Source organism: Andrena cerasifolii, chromosome 6 (assembly GCF_050908995.1).
Source record: "Andrena cerasifolii isolate SP2316 chromosome 6, iyAndCera1_principal, whole genome shotgun sequence".
Classification (NCBI taxonomy): Eukaryota; Metazoa; Arthropoda; class Insecta; order Hymenoptera; family Andrenidae; genus Andrena; species Andrena cerasifolii.
Genome location: NC_135123.1, coordinates 6,291,937 through 6,310,978, shown reverse-complemented (window position 1 = coordinate 6,310,978; position 19,042 = coordinate 6,291,937). Strand labels below are relative to the sequence as shown.

Sequence of the window (19,042 nt, the reverse complement as noted above, 5' to 3'; positions counted from 1 at the left end):
CATTTTTCCCTGCATTGATCGGCCCCGGAGAATTAATAAATTATGCAGTTTCTAGGAATGATTTATGAACTTTTAGGGTTTTCTTTTAAAATATAGATCCTTGGCTACCTTTCCGTATGATACCTGCGATTATTAGTTGTATAATTAATTAGTTATTAACAGATTTCGGTACGGTGTGAACAACGTGCTACCGTATTTATTAACTGCTCTTGCTTTTTAGTTAATTATGCGTTTTGTAGGAATAACTTATGCACTTTCACGGTTACAATTCAAAGTACAGGCCTTTGATTATTGTTTTGTGCCATTATCGCAACTAGTTTGTTTCATTAATTCGTTATTAAGATTTCTTTGTCTCGGTTGGAACAACCTAAACATCGTTTAGTAGCTAACCAGCTTTCCCAGTTGATGATGACTTTACTGGGAATAATTTATACATTTTCGCAGTTACAAATGAGAATATCCAGCTGTAGCTAGTTTCTGCAACTAGCTTTGCTTGTGAAAATAAATAGTAATTAATCATTTTTGGGCATTCCAAATCACATGGGGTAAATTAGTAAACTTCCACTTGAATGTCGAGATAAATAAGTTTATTATAACTTAGTCTCAGACTCGGGTTGAAACAATCTGAGTAATTTTGTTTTCCCTTTGTGTGTAAAAACGTTGGCAGAATACAAATTTTAATACTTTACAAATTAGTAGATTGCGATCGCTATGCAAACTTGTGTTAACGCATTACGCTTATACTTAAACATTGTGCTCGACTCCTGCCTCTTTCAACTAAAACCTCGACGGGAGCGTGCCTCCCTACATTCCTCTTACATTCCTTACGAGTATGCAATGCACGGATTAAGAAACGACTAATTAATACACTAAAATACAAACAATCTTGCTCCAATGTTAAATTACAGTGACGCACACAATAGTTGATAAAAATCTCAAGCTATCGTCGCAGCGCAAAATACCCATACAAATTTTTAGGAGCGTACCAAACGTTTCTTAAAAACGAAACCGAAACTGAACTCCCCTATTTAGTACATTAATAGAAATTGATCGTGACAAATTATGTTCTCGGATTTGGCTGATTTTGGCTGTTGAGTACTCATTTTATTTAGGTTGCGCATCAAAGGATTCTCAGTTCTATACTTTGCGTACAATTCCTCCTAGATGTGCTGTTAGATGGAGTTTATAAATGCTATGGTGTATCAATATAACGCTTGTTAATGTTTAGTTTCATTCTATTCTACCTGATCTCTCCCTGGCGTATTGGGATATCCCCATCGTATATCGAACTTTATGGCATTTTTCACCTGAGAATAATTACAGGATAATTGTCAATGCACTAAAATATAAAGTAAATGAAGTTCCGTCGAAGTACAATGCACAAGTGTGTATAAGCGGCCACTGTTGCGTACATGTAAATCATGATCTCTCCGTCGTAGACATCACACATAAAAAAGACGTAGGCAGACTGTATATATCACGAGCGAGTATGCACACACGAGTCGACAATTTACGTATGCATCGTACGAAGCTGAGCATTTTCTTGTTTTGGGATCCTAGCGTTCTCTACTTGCCCTTAACCGAGCGACATCCAGTGCCATTTCTTTCCCATCGAACCCGAAGTAAAAGATCACCCTTCGAAAGCAATCCAATTATTTGAGCTTATATACAAGTACTGTTCACTTATTCTTAAGAAACTACCATAAGTTTTAAATATATACGTAAATAGTAGAAACTATTGTCATTTTTAATCAAGAAGAGACTGGTACTACGTCGCATGTTTCCATTCGCAATGTCGTCCCAATTGTAACTTAAACAGCGCACAACCATTATCGCGTTTCGAACGATCTCGTAAAGTAGAAACTCAACGGAGAAGAGATCTCTGAAGTTTCGAATGAGAATTTGTAGGATTTTGGACAAACAGTTGTAAGTACAAAGCTCTTACATACGGAATGGATAACGAATGAAACAATTTTGATTTATTGCAATAAAATGAGTATGCTGGCAACGGTATTGAAACGAATGCGGTATCAAACGTGTTGCGTTGTTGTAAATACATCAGAAAAAGTCATTATCAAGTAACAATCAATTGTTCGGCACACAAACGTTTAAAAATTATCATTCGAACTAATACGTATATGCTCTTGTCTCTCACTGCGAACGTATCTTGTCTCGGTAAAGAACGATACGATATTCGTTAAGCTCAATACTATGAATGGTACTATGGAGTCCTAAAACGGGAGTAACTTATTTTTACGTGTAATCGCAATTCTCGACAATTGGGCGCACGAATTAAAAGAAAGAACGAGGGAACAAAAACGCGGCGAATAATGCGTGAACTTCATCCCTCCCAACTCATCTGACTACCTGAGATATTTTGTATCTTTCAGTCGTTAAGAATCGCTAATGAAAGAAACGAACGACGGTACTGGTCGGAAGTACGCGCGTCGAACACTGAAAGCAATATCTAGAGAACTATCGAAAGGTATGCTTAGTTTTACTCAATCTTTTGTCTCTCCTATTGAACGTAAAAAAAAAGGGAAAAGAAACGCTGTAGGTAATACTTTTACATAGGCGTGCTCGATTCTAAATATTGCTTTTAATGTCTCCATTTCCTTGAACAAGAGAGAGAACGATACACACTGGAAGAAGCAAATTCTTGTTACCGTAACGAATCGTACAATGTTATCAGCACTTGTGGAATGCCTGCGGTCAAAGTGATTTCGATTACTAAACCTCCCTTTCGCAGAACTATAATCACTCTCTAAGTAAACATCGAAGAACATTATTGTGGATTATTTACACTTCTCGTATAACTCCGTTGAAAATAAATGCGCCTGCTGTTAAAAAAAGGAAGCGGCCGAGCCACCTCCTACGGATTCAGCGAAGCTGTCGGCTCGAGTAAGAAATATAATACACCCTTGATCCCTAAAAGTATAAACTGTAATACTAGATATTATATAGTAAATGTAAATGATTCGCTCTGTCGTGGAAGTAATGTATATCTACCGGTTTCGCCAGCTTCAAAGTGTCGGTTAAGGTACGCGAGACGGGGTAACTTACGTAAAAGCGTCTTAGAACGAAAAGCAAGTTTGTGCAGATTACAAATAAAGAGCACTCCTTAGGAACTAACGAGACTTAAGCGTTATACCGAGATCTGAACGTGTGATCAACTTATAATGAGTAAGCACGTTGTATGTACAATATTTTATGATCACAGGTAAACCTCCGATAACGGAGGGAGTATTCAACTAATGAAAAACATGATGCAAAGCAACGAGTGTGTCAAAACGAGGGCCACGAGTCGCGTAAAATCGCGATCGCACAAAAAGAAGAATCTGGAGATTTTCAGTGATTTTATTATTATTATTTTTTTTATAAAAAGAAAATCAAGAAACCTTGGTCTCGGTTCTAAACGACGCGACGAGGGAGGGAAGCAGAACAGTCCTCTGGTTCGCTCTCCTTCGTTCCGAAGCACTGTCGATTGTACAACTTGAATTCGAAATTGCTTTATCTTCGCGGATTGTGCAGCTTGTCCGTTTTGGTAAAAAGAATTCGTGTTGACACATGCTTGCTGCGCCTCTATGAATAATTGTCGCGGTACTTCGTTATCAGAAGAGTACCTGTATCGTTAATTTAGGAATACACTCTTAGTCGCTCGATAGAATTAAATAAGTCTGCGATTACCTCGAGGCTATGAAAGACCTTAATCCTATTTCATCGCGTAACGAAATTTCTTGATGGCCGGCAAACGAACTGATTAAACGCAACGAATCCAGATCCGATTCCAGTCGCTCTCGACGGTAAAATTTTGTTACCCAATGAAATCGTTAATCGGTAAGGGATACATATAGGCGGTAGGCTTCTAATACGATAGTCGAAGTACATTAAAAATATAGAATTAATCCTACTGATCGAAGGCCGATATGTAATACAATCGTCACAAATATGAAGTTGTGCCTGTACATGCTACTCTAACGTCTGTACATTGCGATGATACAACAAATCGAATCGGCTAGAATAAAAAAAGAATCGCAACTTAATTTATCGTAACTTTACTGGTATACACCACAATTTTTTTTTATATTTTCAGCGTAAATTATATCATCCAATTGTCGATTATATACAGTATATTCTTTTCTCCTACGGATGATAAATAATTAACGAAGGACGTCACTCACTTAGAAACAACAGTACAGAGATTGAACGGAATTAAGGCGGCTGTACTATAACGTGTCTTTTCGCAGAGGAATTTACTATTGTTCCTTGATAAAATAATAATAAAGAAAAGAAGATAAAGCGAGATTGTAGAAAAGATGCGATAAATTGCGAACCACCTTGGAAATCGAACGGACAATTAACAGGCAATGCCACAGAGTGCTCCGTATATCGTATCCCTAACGAATTATTGCTTTCTCCGCGTTTTCTCAAGAATATTCGGAACGTTGTACGTTATCCTAAAAACTCGTGTAAAAATCGTTCATGATTGAGAATCAACCAAGCCGGGCGATAACATCGTAGCCTACCTAGAAACATTCCCGAGTACGTACATCGAATAAAACGGCGAAAAGGAAGGGAGCTGCGACGTGATTTACTTCTCGGCCGCTCTCGTTAATCGAGCCTCGACGTACAAAAAACGATGTCAGGACCCCGTAAAACAGAGCGTCGCGTGGAACATTACGCACAGAGTGAACTGTATTGTCGTTAAAAAATATCATTTCTCACGGGTACATTTGGCAAGCATGCGCTCCTAGATCTGGAAGATCGAATGTCTTCGCGGGACAATTAAATAAAGGGGGGCAATATAACGGGGGGAGGAGGGGAAGAGGGGGTGGGCGGGCGATGGGGGAATATTAAAAATTAACGACAACTACGAGAGGACGGTTCGCACTCTTCTCCAACGTGCCTCCCATTGTGACTTATTTCTTCTAGCGGTCCATCCGAATCCAGAAGCAACGATGACTTTGTTGCAGCAAGCGGAATCGTTTCCGCTGTCGCCGTTACTGGCGCGGCCAACGCACGGGTTCAGATTGGCCAGGCTGGCCGCGTGTAAAATACGAACGGCGGGCGAGAGTCGGAATTTGCTCGCTGGAGAGCTGAACACCGATCTGCGGCTTTGCTTCTCGCTGTTGCTGTTACCGCCGCTGCCACTGACAGTGTCCCCGTTACCGCTAGCGTTATGACGAACGCTCGACCGTTTCCCTATGCGGGTGTACTCGATACAAAGTGATCCCGCTATCGATCATTGCCGATACGCCTGAGATGACATGCCGTTACCAGGTGTCACGTAATCGCCGATCATCAAACTGGGATTCACTGGGTAATGCGAGGTATTGCCAAGGACCAGCGATTGCTGGAAAGTAACACCAAGCTGTAGCGCGAAAGACACGCAGGCAGGCGTACACTTTAGTATCCTCTCGCAGGTTATAACATCGAATTTTTGTCTAGCGAGCTATCAGTATTGCGTCGATGGTCACGCAACGGGGCACGGATGCGATGCGGCAGCACATCGGTCCGAGATAGGGAGTAGCTCGCTGAAAATCTAAATTCTAGGTCGTTACACACTTACCGTGGCGGGTGACGTGAACATGTTGGGGGTGATACCACCCCCTATTAATTGAGCTGCTTGCGTACTAGTCGCTGTACCACCCACGCGCCCCCGTCCCGTGCTTGAAATCGAGCCCGGATGGATGTTCGGCTGCCCTCCTGCGAAACACGCGCGACCAGTGAGCGGAGGGGGGAACTGAAAGCTCCGGCTATTCGGATGGATGTATTTACATGGATAATACACTTATACTACGTTAGACATCCGACCGAGGGAAATCGCTACTGCTAATTATCTAAATTTACACATTAGCCCTAAAATAAAAACTGGTGTATTAAAGAGACACTCGTCGCGAGCAATATCGAGCTACATAGGCAGCTCTATTTGATTAGCCTCTCACCTATCGCTAGCAGATTGCTAGGGTTCACTGCAGCAGTCGCGTCCATGGAAACTTCCCCGAGACCATTAACCGACATTCCATTGACCATATTCACCGCTTGCCTCGCACCCTGCGCATCCAAGGTAGTCCAATAAGATTCACTGGGAGAGGTATTATTTAAACCTGGAGGAGGTTGCGCTGCTGCACCTGTATATCTGAAGTATGGATTCTTCAGATCCAAAGTGTTACTGCTGCTTTCCATATTCGTCCCCTCCAGCTTCAAGTCTATTGTCACGTCGTAGGATTGTCTGAAACGTGCAGGTTACACGATGCTACATTTCCACGCGCCAGGCAAAAATCTCTCCAAGCTTTACGAACGACCACCGTAATTTCACCTTTTGTTCGCGATAAGAATCACTTTCCCGGATAACAGCTGGCCACTTTTGCAGAATAAAGGATTCTCCAAGAGGCAACGAACTTGGTACCAGTGCGTCAGAGGTTCCGTGGGAGCTGTGCTCAGCCAAACCTGCTGCGTCGAGCCGATGAACGCAACGTCGAACCAAAATGCCAGGCCGTGGCAGGTGCCGCTCTCCAATATATGAAAGTCGACGTCAATTTCTAAAAAGATATGTAAATCAAGCACCGCGTCAATTAACGCTCTTCGAGACTACGTTGAGCGCAAATTTTCACCTATTTTATGTAAATCAGTCTCGTTAGCAGTTTGGAAGTCTACTACATGTCTGATAGATTTAGCCGTACAAATTCTTATATCAAAGGTATCGACGATTGGTTGTCTAAAGTACTCTTTAATTGCATTGTTCCTCATCGCCGATAGGTCTACGCCATGGAAACACGTTTGATACCAAAAATTAGCTTTGTTGAATTGCTCCATGTAAAGGTTCTCATCCGAGAATGGCGCGATGTGAAGGTCCCCTCGCGACGGGAACATCCTTCCACCTGTGTAAAAGTAATTTAATCTCCGTTAGAACAACACGAGGGAAACGGAATAATACCGAAAGCAAATCGTAAGTATTTACCCGGGACTAGCCACTTCTTCGCGTGAAGATAAGTTTCAAGCATTCTCTCATTATACAACATGTAACCCATGGGTTCGCTCACTATGCAGTCTACTCTTTCAGGTAACTCGATTTCCTCTATTTTACCAGCTATAACAATAATCTTATCCGATAAACTATTCGCGGCGACTAACAGCTCCGCGTGATTGGCCATGTTACTCGCTTCCACGGCGTACACTTTCTTAGCACCCGCCTGGACCGCGAAGAAAGATAATATCCCGGAACCGGCGCCTACGTCAAGTACCACTTTGTCTTTAAAGTCGGACAGATTTCCCAGAATCGCTCGTTGGTATGTACTGGTCCTAATATAATCTTGCATCATGTTTTGCTGCTGAGAGAGATAGCCGTAGAACTGGAAGTATTGCATGGCCGACGATTCCTCGGTCCTCTCGTTAAATGCAGACACCCCTTTGCCATTTTTAAGTTTCAATACTTGCGAATGGAAGTGTCTAAAGTCTGCGTAAAAGAAGTACGAGCGTTAGTCGTCGACATATTACGCTCGAACGGTTCTTGACTTTTAATTCGCTCACCTATTTCATTGGCAAACGTTACGAGTAAACTATCTGCGTCCAAAGTGAAAACGTAGCTTCGAGATGATACTCTGGAACACTCGGTGCTGGGAGTTACCGGGAATTCCAGCAATGTTGTTTTATCTCTACCATTTCCCTCTCCTATTATAATCAAATTAATACAAATACGTTAGTAATTCTCCACAATTCGGAAGCAAATACAAGCGTCTCCCTCGGCACGAGAAACGATCATAACAATCGCAAACCGCCTGCCCCCCCCCCCTCCTCCCCCCGCCCGATTCGAGAAATAGCAGAAAAGACAGACATTTCAAACGCGCGCTCTTAATCGAGAAACAAGCCAGAATCGGAATCTATTTGTTACGAAAAAAGAAGCGCGAAAATGAGGAATGAAGTACGTAACATCAAAGGGATCGCGGTTCTGCAAAGTCTACGGCAAAAACGCACCGAACTATTAGTTCGACAATTAACAATTAGCATCTCGTCCCTTTGGATTTCTCTGCGCGAAATGTTAAAAATCTCCCTGAAGAAAATCTGATGATTGCAAGGCAGAGATCGCGCGCGTTACGTGCTCAACAAAGAAAACCCGTGGAACGGTGGATTAAAGTATGGTTATGTTGTCCATTGCGGGACGACGCTAAACGAGATTCGGCGATTGGGGGCGATCTATCGATAAATGGGTACCTGTAACGAACTCGACGCTAAGACCTTGCGGATCGTAGTTGATATTAAGCGTGACCGGCTTGTTGTATTTAGCCGTTGACTGTCCATTGTTTGACAAAGTCGATACTGTCACCGCGCGAAACACCTTCGCCATTTTTAGACACCGCGTGCGTATCGTACGCCTGCAGTTCCGCGATCGGGCTTTCTCCCGCCTCCCTCCTGTGGCAACCTCGTTCCCCGGTCAATTGTCAGCCGAAATAAAACTACACGCGGTGCCGCCCCTCCGTGTGGAAATTGCGCAAGGGATGCCGAAGGGAACACGACAATAATCGCAATTTTTCGCGTTCGGACACTGAACCATTGACTAACCACCCCCGGCGCGTATTACACACGCGCACTGGGCCCACCAGCGCGCTGAATATATACCTAATTCAACTCCCTAGATTCGCGATACCACGGAGGACCGTTTCAATTCGAATCCAACTGCGTCCATCGGGTTTCCTCTTTGGAACCTGCATTCTACGCTCTCCACTGGAATCAAGTTAAACTGCTGAATTTATTAAGCGTCGAACGACACCTCGAATAACTGACATCGTTTATATTCGCTCTTTACGCGCGCTTTTTCCTAATAATCCCCCGGAGGAAGTGCAGGGAATCTAGAGACAAAACCGATTCCATTGCCAACTTATAAAGTATCATTTGCCCTACGATCAATAGGGTCCAAATCGCCCGTGACTTTCATTAAGGTAGGTTTTCCTGGACGCAACGTCGAGAATTTCAAAGCCGATTTTCTCAAAAATTAAGTGCGATATCAAAAAAAGTTACTCTTTCTTCTCGACTTATAACAAGTAATTAAGTAAAAAAAAATCAAAAACTTTTTTTGATACCGCGCTTCATTTCTGAGAAAATCGACTCGGAAATTCTTGACGTTGCGTTCAGTCGCGTGTAGGAAAACCTACCTTAATAAAAATCACCGGCGATTTGGGCGTAAGTGGAATTCGCCCAGTGACGATTCTTTCACGGAAAAAGGCTACGCTTTTATAATTGCTTTCGAGTGTTTTTGGTAGTTCGAAGGTAGAGCTTAAGTAGGGGAGGATACTTTTGATTTTCAGCGCGTAGTTTGATTTTAATTGCAATTTAGTCTAGAAAAATAAACCGACCAATGGAATCTCAGCTTCGAACTGGCGCATTAGATCTGCGACGCGATTGGCCGGGACGTTGCGCCGGAGTGACCTTTGCGACTCACGCGCACACGATCGCAGCGTCGGGCGATATATTGATCGATAGATACGAGAGTTGAACAATAACTCGAAACTCGAAGGCTGGCGGCGTGGCTGATCGCTGTCCCCCATTTTTGACAGTGCATCGGAAACATTGCAATTTCTCGGAAAAATGACCGCTCACGACCAAATGCGAGCTATGCTTGACCAGCTGATGGGCACAGGACGGAATGGTACGTTTTTTTCGCTAACCGAGAGGATCCCGATTAATCCTCGCGCTCCCTGCTACTCACAATTGGTTGAGATCTCGCACGAAAATACAAGATGGTGGCCCGCACCTCTTGCCATTGCATGTATACGTCCATCCAATTAAGGGACATCGTTTCTCATGCATATTTCACGTTGCTAGGTGAGAATAACAAATTTCAAGTGAAGTACTCCGATCCAAAGGTCTGCAAGAGTTTTTTGCTGGCGTGCTGTCCACATGAAATCCTGTCATCAACAGTGAGTGTATTTCAGTCATTGCATATTGGAATATTGATGACATACCATTGGCACTTATGCGCTGCTGTAGAGCATTTTTTATTTACCCCCTCGGTACTTGCTCGCGTTCACTCGAAAGCGATGCTGGCAACGTCGTCGTGCCTGGCGTCGCATCGACTTTCCTTTTCTTGGATTTTCACTCTGGTTACACGATTCAGTCACCACCATTTTGTTGGCGTACCACCTTCTTGCTTTTTCAAACCATTCTTTAACGCGGCGCTGAATGTAAGATAATTATAGTTTGGATTTTCTTTCGCAAGGAAACTCTCAATCGACTAGCATCGTATTTCGCTCGAAGTTCGCAACTTGAGAATAGGATGCTAACTAGAGATATTTGCGCCGAGAAACTTGTACAACGAGTATCGTGGAATATAAAATAAGCTTAAAGTTGAATGGTAGTTTTTTGCCGTACACGCAGTTCACTATGAATCTAGCATCGTGTAACCATAATCGTACATAAGCTTAACGAGAGAAGTAAGTCCGATTGGATAAATAAAAAAGAAATGTTTCGCGATGTCCGCGTACCCTTTACTTATAATTTGGAGTAACAGAAGACGTGTTGCCTTCTTCATCGGTGCCAATCGGTCTGATCAATCCTATAGATCGCATAAGCCAACTAAATAATAATTAATTTTGCGTTGTGTATGCAGTAGGATGATACTTGCGTAATGTACTTCAAGAATTGATTCCGATCAATTCACACTAGATAGGCGTCGAAGTGCAACACGGGGCAGCAAACTATAACAACAGGGAATGGCCCATTAGATTCTAATAAGATAGGGAAACTGTAGAATAATATCACTTGCGTATTTGCTTATTCTATAAGCGTAGCGTTTAATCTGTTACGATGATCCCTCGTACGATGCTCGGGAAGGTAGCGAATCTTAAACGACGCTTGCGAAACAATAGTAACCAGGGAACGTAAGCAACAGAACCGTGAGGTTTGATTAGAAAGAATGTACAACGATCGAAGCAAACACGCGACTCCCAGATGATAGCATACCGTTCGCGTTAGTACTGCTTCGCGCATTTCTTTGTCATCTCGTGCGAATTGGTCTAAAGGGTGTTTGTTAAATTAAAGGATCGCGGAAGCTTTCGTTTGACTTTCTCTTTGCCGATTTATCGCCAGAAGCGGCGCAGCCAATGCGCAGAGTCTTGCATAAGCACGTCAAAAGAGCTGTAATAGATACGGAAAACTGCAGAAAAAAGGCGAGGCATTAAAGAGCGTCTTAGCATGCGAATAAGAAAAAAGTTTCCATTGGCTCGCCTGGCCCAATGAGAATTGAACTGCGTTGCCTGATGTGGTAGGGAGCTGTTAAATTCTCCTCGACAACGGAGTAGAATTTAAAGGAGAGTTGGAGCCTTGCGTTCAGTGCATAGCAGGACATCCCTCATCAGAGTTAGCAAGCACCCTTCCACATTTCTCATGTAGGATTTCCGCGATAGAGAGTCGAGACTAGCTAAGTTCTGACAAAATAAAACCAAGCGTTTAAATATTAATCAGACAGAAGAGAAGGAAAAGGAATAAATAGAGAAACGTATTTAAAGAAAAAAAAAAAAACACAGAAAATACTTCTGGCAAATACTCGCGAGAATGACCGATACACAGGTTCACTAATGTCAATGTACCTACAGTTCTATTTCCAGAGTCTCTGGAAAAAGCAATTCCAATCAGATCCATTGTACAATATTGTTGCGAGTATTGTCCGCTCATATGTCGTGTTGTACTTGTCGCTCTCACACGCGCGTTACTGTAAGTACTGAAAATCGAAGAGGACGTACGTATTATACTCTACAATTTGATTACTTTAACATAATTCACAAGTACTAGGTATTAATTCGATTGAGGTAGAGGCGGACGGTATCCTCAGCCCCTCTACCGGTACAGCACGGTGGCGAGGCTGAGTGCCGAATATTAATTCCGAGACCCCGAACGGCCAGTGTTTAAGTTGGTGAGTAGCGCCACATTGCTGATTCATGAGACGATCTTCCTATTGTCGCTTCTTACTAATAACGCCGTTTACGGCAGGTAGAGGTCTCAAGTTTACATTGAAAGTATGTGTGAAAAATGTATGTCATCCTCGGGAGATGGTAATGGGTACAGGAAAATGAAGCAGTGATATCTGTAAGTAAGACCATGCGAATTGCCAAGAACCGTACAAATTAATGTGATCTTCGAGTCTCGGAATAGTAAAAATCCTTGCCAATCGTTCTTCTAAATGGTCCAAGCTGGTCCTTCGATGGAACCCGGTGACGAGGTGAAACTTCGACTGGGAATTTAAAAAGCTATATTAGTTTTTCATCATATCACTCCTGATGAAACAGTCGAGTTTTCACTGCGTCAGCCTGTACGATGTTCAAGATCGAATATGACACCAGCTTTGCTCCGTAATAGAGGAATTCTACTCCTTCTTTCCATTCACTCGGTTGAAACGTTCAATATTAGGGGGACTCGCGTAGAGATGAACATAGTTCTACCTTGTACTATTGTAACGCGCGGTAGATACCTTCCGGTCTCACCCAGACTCCAATTTCAAATTACTCCATCGGGCCTTGTATGCAAACTTTAAATCTCCGTTTTATTTGAATGAAGAGAATGTCTTTGATAACCTGGCGAGGGAAGCTTATGATTTTGGCAATTTGCAAAACGACAAAATGTCCACGAGAAAGCGTGAGAAGTGGCATGAAGCAGGGGGAGAGAGAGAGGGAGAGACAGTATTAGGCCGGCAATACAGTACAGCGTGCCAGTTCTGTTAGAAAAATTTCCTTCAGCATTGGATGTACGTATTCAATCCCGTTTTCTAAATCGTCTAGAAATTGATTCATCTAAGGCCACTTGTGCCCTACGTGAATAGTATAATAAACTATTAGGCTGTAAGTTGTTTCATAGACATTGAACATTTGAAATTAAGGTGTGTGCTGATTGTAGCTTCATTGCCATCGCATTGTCGTGTCAGGCGGAGAGGTGTTGCCACTCTGTAAGTGAACATAACAAAATATTTATCTGTAAAATTGCAATTACTACTTTGTCCAAGAACAGAATGATACATGTTGGTCGATATATATATGCATACATAATGTGTACTTACATGTATATGGAAATATATGTGCACACGTGTATTTCCATGTACGTTTGTCCTTAAAGCGCATACCAGAAGAGCAACCGTTTGTAAGTTTTTTTTTTTCTATTCGAAGCATCTTTGGACCGTATCTTCCTGGACAATTAGGGTTATTAACTTCTGTCATTGTTGCCGTCCATAGTCTAAATTGTTTACCTAACTATTGACTGTCAATTCAATTTCCTGTTAAGAGCAGCGACTTAAGAGATCCTTGTTCTTGTCGAATGAGATTTTCTAGAACAAGTTGGGAGGGATTTATGTAAAATAAAACGAAATAAGGTTCCGAGCGATTAGGCGAATACAAGCTAATACAAAATGATTTGTAAATCGCAGCGCATGGACCTGGGAGAATGCCCCCAGATTCACGACTTGGCCCTACGGGCCGACTACGAGGCTGCTCAAAAGAAGAAGGACCACTTTTACGACATCGACGTGAGTATCAGATACGCATCCTACTAAGCTGAGCAGAGTTACCACGGGTTATCAAGCTTCGAAATTGCTAAAAACGACTTTTCACTTCGTTTACAGGCCATGGAACATCTGCAGAATTTTATCGCCGACTGCGATCGCCGTACAGAACAAGCGAAGCAACGGCTCGCGGAGACCCAGGAAGAGCTGAGCGCCGAGGTGGCTGCGAAGGCGAACAATGTTCACGTCCTTGCCGAGGAGATCGGCAAGAAGCTGGCCAAGGCGGAGCAGCTCGGCGAGGAAGGCTTCGTGGAGGAGTCGATGAAGCTGATGGGTGAGATCGACGAGTTACGGAAGAAGAAGAACGAGGCTGAGCAAGAGTATCGGAACAGCATGCCGGCATCTAGCTATCAGCAACAGAAACTGAGAGTCTGCGAAGTGTGCAGCGCGTACTTGGGCATTCACGACAACGACAGACGGCTGGCCGATCACTTCGGCGGGAAGCTGCATCTGGGTTTCATCAAGATCCGCGAGAAGCTGGCGGAGCTACAGAAGACCGTGGAGGAGAGACGCAAAGAGAAGCGGGAGTCGTTGCTCGACAGGCGTAGGGACAGGGAAAGGGACGATCGCGACAGGGATCGCGACAGATCGGACAGCAGGCGCGGCGGATTGGGTTACAGGGAGAAGGACCGTGAACGCGAGCGGGACCGCGACAGGGACCGTGACCGCGACCGTGACCGCGAGAGGGATCGCGAGAGGGACCGAGACCGCGAGCGCAGAGACAGGGACAGGAGAAAGTCTAGATCCCGGAGTCGCAGTCGCGGCAAAAGGTTCGGTCCACTGAATGCAACGGGCGATGCTCCAGATATTAATCACCTCTCTCAGCGGTTGATTCATGATTAATGGTGTCATTTTGTTTCAGATCGAAACGTTCGCGCAGCAGTAGCCGTAACCGTCGTTCACGTTCTCGTCGCAGTGGGTCCAACGATCGGAAGAGATAAAATGAATTGTCATCAACGTTTATGCTCAATCATTTTTCTTCGTATAAGAATTCACGTGCTTACTCGTGCACATCACATGTAAAAGGAATGAAAAAATGAAAAAAAAAAGAAGCAAGAAACAGAGGAATCAGGAAGGAAGACTACAAATATAAAGCTCGCTGAACAACCATTTCTTTTTCTCTCTCGATAGATAGATACACTTCGCGACACCGCAACCAAGGGATTTGTACATTTGTCCGTCACCTTCTTAAGAGACGAAATGAGAAGCAACACCAGTATCACGAATATATCTTTGTGTAAAACTAGGCACACATTCCTGTTAATGTAAGAACAGGATTGAATTTAGTAGATACTAATATACTAATACATACATACACTTATTCTATATGATCTTGATATGCTGACATACATTTTTCGATCTAGCTACTATTTCGTGTACATAAGAATAGTTCAGATGTGGCTCCGTGTTATTTGGAGGTGTTGCATATTTATAATATGATTACTTGATCTTATGTGATTATAATATGAGCGTAAAAAGGAAAATATGTTCGAAAATATATACGTTTAAGTAACCGTCTGTTTGAAACGTTTGTGGCCTTGCATTCTCACGCCATCCATCCTCCCTCCCACCTGAAAATTCATTGCGATCAGCTGATAACGAACAAAACTTATGGGAAAATCACTGCTCGAGCCTAACACGGGCCTATATTTAGCGATAGAACTCTAAAAGTGCATAAATTATTCATAGAAAATATATGATTTAGTTAGTAATTACGCAATTATAATCAAAATTAATACAAACATTACGTAGGAAAGTAGTTAAGGGTCTATACTTCGACATGTAACTAAAAATACACAAATTCTTTGTAGAGAAGCTATAATTTGATTAATAAACTGAGTATGTATTCACTAAATATGGCCATCTCGATCCTTGTCGCACACACTTCTCTTTCTCTCTCGCTCATCCCTCGATCGACCACTATTGTTAGAGTGGATCTTATTACTCCCCCCTAGAATTATGCCGCTGGTCGAAAAAATACTCTGTGCAAAATTTGAAGTCGATCGGACAGCGGGAAACCGTGCCACATCGAATTTGAAAACGTTTTATTTTTGTAACTCGTTTCGCTCCATTGTAGTATATCGTTAATATACATGTTTATATTTCGTTGAATTTGTATTTTTACGCTCTGCAACAATATAGAATCAAAGTATAAGATTACTTCTAAAAAAAAAATCATGACCTTGAAATCGCAAAAATTGACCGTCAGAAAAAACTTTTTTGGCTGGCATTATTTTTACCTTGTCAAACAGTACAACTTTTGTCTAAGAAATTTTTTCAAATATTTATAAATGACAGATTTCAAAATTTTAATGAAATAACTGATACTTTCGTCAAGATTACACTGTTGCAGCAGATTTTATGAATATGGATCCTCCAGAATGGGAAAATGATCCCAATTATAATATTGCATTAAATATAGTAAATAATTTAGCAGTAAACGATTCGGCCGAACGAGGAGTCAAACTCACGCAAGAGTTTAATTGTAACACTATTCAACAGTCATCTGGACTTGTAACATTCAGTACCCGTTTCTTATAGATTTTTGTGCGCTGAATACGAATTCGCATACCGTTTTTCGCCATCACCTTCAGTTTTCGGGAAATTCAATTCTGAAAAACAAAAATGTAAATTTTCAACTTTGAACATTATTTGTGTTGAAACAGTAATAGTTATTCGGTTGCTTTCGTCCAATTATTCTATGAACTTTCCGGAATACAACGATACAAGTTATTATTGCATTATTAGCATTTAAATATATTTAAACAACGATCAAAGGGAAAAGGACATCCGAAATGCACCAATTTTTGCAGATATCTTTCTTATATATATCAAAAACTAAGGGTCTAGGGGAAAATTGACTACTCCACGCGATGGAGCAGACATTTTTAAACGATTTTATTCAGCTTCGATCCTCTGTATGTTTGATGTATGTATGGTTCAAATCTGGCAACTCAAATTCGACCAACTTCCAACTATCTAATTGTGTCTAAACTTTGCAGGCGCGCGTAAGTTTGGACTTTGGAATGCGAATTTCTTGATCCGGAAGTACTTGAACGATTAGTCCAACGCTTCGCCGCCAGATGGCCGTTAAGTTTTGCGCTTTGTCAGCCGAAGAAATGTTTGAAAGACTTTTAAAGAAAATAACTAAACCGTATTGTAGAATTTAGCATTCATCGTTTCCTCTTCTCGTTAGAGAAGCGATGGGACCCTTAACCGATGGTAGCCTCCAACGCGCGCAGAAGTTCTCTGTACTTCTGTCCTGCTCGAGTGTCACAGCATTGTTTATTTATCTGAACCACGTGCAGCCGCATTATTTCATTGACGAGGCCTTCCACGTGCCTCAGACGTTGCAGTATTGCGCTGGGAATTTCACACAGGTACGTTTCTGCTTTTAAGTTCCATTTCTCTTTTCAGAACGATCCTACTCGATTTACCGGAGAATCAGAGGATATTAAAATTAAAAGAGCACCGCTGATGCGACGCTGATATTGTCATTAAAGAAAGTGTTTTAAAAGAGACGGAGGCAAGTTACGTTCGAGGGATATATTACTTTCAGTGGGATCCCAAGATTACCACTTTACCCGGGTTGTACGTAATCGCAACCCTGCTCTTGTCGCCTTTAGAGCTCTGTAACACATTTCACATGAGATGCTTAAACCTGCTCGCGACATTCCTGAACCTCTACCTTGCGTACAACATAGTAAAGCAAATTGCAATAACTCGTCGCGCGCAGCGATGGAGCAGTTGGACGGGACTCTTGGTGGCTCATAACGTCGCGTTTTTCCCACCCTTGTTCTTCTGGCACTTTCTGTACTACACAGACGTCGTCTCTGTTAACGTAACACTGCTAATGTTACTGTTGCATCTGCGTAGACAGTTTAAAAGTGCAGCTCTCATAGGTATGTATGGAAACTGACGAGTCACGATTCGTTGGTGTCTATGATCTTAAAGGGAAATCGTAATTACTATTGCGCAGGTTTCTTGTCCGTGTTAATTCGGCAAACAAACATTATTTGGGTTGCATTCGTCGCAGTAGAGCGTGCGTTTGATTTGCTAGATCGCGAGGCGCATAAATCCGTTTCACTCGAGGAGTATAGCTCGCTAAGTTATTTGAGAGTGAGTAGATTAGACGAAGTATATTTAATTGATATATTCAGAAGTTGCGTAGCGACTTCGCTTGTGCTTGATATAATATCGTTTTTAGTTACTATGGAGAAAGATAATAGAAGAATGGAGTCATGGACGGACTTCGTTTGTAAAATTTATTATACCAACGTGCATAGGACTGCTCCCATACGCAACGGTTGGTTCAACCTTCCTTGCATTTGTTATTTGGAACAAAGGTATTGTAATTGGAGATCGCGCTGCCCACGTTCCTACTGTTCATGTCCCTCAACTGTTATATTTCTCTGCTTTTCTCTTTTGTTTCTTGTGGCCGTACATGATTGTTCACTGGAAGAGTTATTTCAATTTCCTTCAGACGCATTGGGTCTTCGGAAGTTTGCTCTTAGCGCTTCTCACCGTGATAGTTCATACCAATACTCTCGTTCATCCGTACGTACTGGCTGACAATAGGCATTACGTGTTTTACTTTTGGAATAGATTCATGGGCAGATACGAGTTCTTTAAATATCTGTTAACACCTGTCTACTCGTTTACTTTGTACACAATGCTGTGCGGGATCAAGCATTTGAGGTTTACGACGCAGATTAATTATTTTCTAATGGTTTCCGTAGTCCTCGTCCCTCAGCTGCTCATAGAGCCTCGCTACTTTATCATTCCATACATTCTTTACCGCTTACTCATTGAGAAACCAAGAGACTGGCAAATAATCATGGAATCGGTTACTATGTTAACAGTGAACTTTGCACAATTCTATATTTTCGTTAATAAGACATGTTATTGGAGCGATCAACCCCATCCTCAAAGGATTTCTTGGTAAATTAAAAGTATCACGTAACAAATGTATGATTTCGTTAATAAATCGTCAGACTTTTAACAATGTTCTATTTCTTTCCTGAAAAAAGAAAGACCCAACGACGTGTTCTATAATCTATATCAGTGTTTCCCAATCATCTTTTAGTCGTGATCCCCTTTTATAATACTCAAATAATCCGCCCCTCCCCCCCCACCTCTCGTATAGGGCAAGGTAAATTTAATAAGGTAAAGAAAACACATAAACTCAGAATATAATTCTAAGTTAATTAAAATAAATAAGTGCTAAAAATCGCCAACTAAAAATAACTGTGGCGACCCCTAAGAAAACCAGTGGTGCACCCCCTGGACGCCCAAGGGGCCCTGGCACCCCCGAAAGAAAAAGGAAAAAGGAGATTAATGTAACCGCGACTGAAAGTAATTCAAGAGTTTTGTAAAAAGAAAAGAAAGCTGGATTTTATTCTTTAAATAATTTATATTCTTAAATAATTTTTTCTAATCACCTAATGAATCTTATTGAATTTGCATTAGAAATATTTTTACCCCTTCAACTAGACTCCCCCA

General features: G+C 42.0%; 3 protein-coding genes across 18 annotated transcripts; 2 read left to right on the top strand and 1 right to left on the bottom strand.

The window, feature by feature from the left end:
- Positions 1-572: 572 nt before the first annotated feature.
- On the bottom strand, positions 573-8,593 carry Art4 (arginine methyltransferase 4). Of its 6 annotated transcripts, XR_013085430.1 has the most exons (9): positions 8,212-8,593; positions 7,531-7,671; positions 6,962-7,456; positions 6,615-6,881; positions 6,320-6,542; positions 5,946-6,232; positions 5,570-5,706; positions 2,870-5,371; positions 573-2,837 (listed from the first exon to the last, which is right to left on the bottom strand). XR_013085430.1 is itself a non-coding variant. In XM_076813552.1 (8 exons), the coding sequence occupies exons 1-8, from the start codon at positions 8,342-8,344 to the stop codon at positions 5,243-5,245; spliced, it is 1,812 nt and encodes a 603-aa protein (XP_076669667.1). In that variant the 5' UTR covers positions 8,345-8,593; the 3' UTR covers positions 573-5,242. The 6 variants fall into 6 exon arrangements, 2 of the variants coding, with proteins under 2 accessions (XP_076669667.1, XP_076669668.1); XM_076813552.1 differs by having other exon boundaries at positions 573-5,371; XM_076813553.1 differs by having other exon boundaries at positions 573-5,353.
- Positions 8,594-9,462: 869 nt separating this feature from the next.
- Positions 9,463-15,058, top strand: LOC143370341 (putative RNA-binding protein Alsin2). 10 transcript variants are annotated; one of them, XM_076815332.1, is made up of 9 exons: positions 9,597-9,643; positions 9,820-9,914; positions 11,589-11,706; positions 11,779-11,905; positions 11,987-12,078; positions 12,547-12,931; positions 13,406-13,504; positions 13,601-14,310; positions 14,403-15,058. In XM_076815332.1, the coding sequence occupies exons 7-9, from the start codon at positions 13,409-13,411 to the stop codon at positions 14,479-14,481; spliced, it is 885 nt and encodes a 294-aa protein (XP_076671447.1). In that variant the 5' UTR covers positions 9,597-9,643; positions 9,820-9,914; positions 11,589-11,706; positions 11,779-11,905; positions 11,987-12,078; positions 12,547-12,931; positions 13,406-13,408; the 3' UTR covers positions 14,482-15,058. The 10 variants fall into 10 exon arrangements, with proteins under 10 accessions (XP_076671443.1, XP_076671442.1, XP_076671447.1 ...); XM_076815330.1 differs by having other exon boundaries at positions 11,983-12,078; XM_076815331.1 differs by having other exon boundaries at positions 11,589-11,905; positions 11,983-12,078; positions 12,547-12,733; positions 12,883-12,931.
- A 1,527-nt stretch (positions 15,059-16,585) lies between these two features.
- Alg10 (alpha-1,2-glucosyltransferase Alg10) lies at positions 16,586-18,545 on the top strand. Of its 2 annotated transcripts, none has more exons than XM_076815324.1 (4): positions 16,586-16,920; positions 17,100-17,442; positions 17,520-17,659; positions 17,748-18,545. In XM_076815324.1, the coding sequence occupies exons 1-4, from the start codon at positions 16,744-16,746 to the stop codon at positions 18,483-18,485; spliced, it is 1,398 nt and encodes a 465-aa protein (XP_076671439.1). In that variant the 5' UTR covers positions 16,586-16,743; the 3' UTR covers positions 18,486-18,545. The 2 variants fall into 2 exon arrangements, with proteins under 2 accessions (XP_076671439.1, XP_076671440.1); XM_076815325.1 differs by having other exon boundaries at positions 16,784-16,920; positions 17,059-17,442.
- Positions 18,546-19,042: the final 497 nt, after the last annotated feature.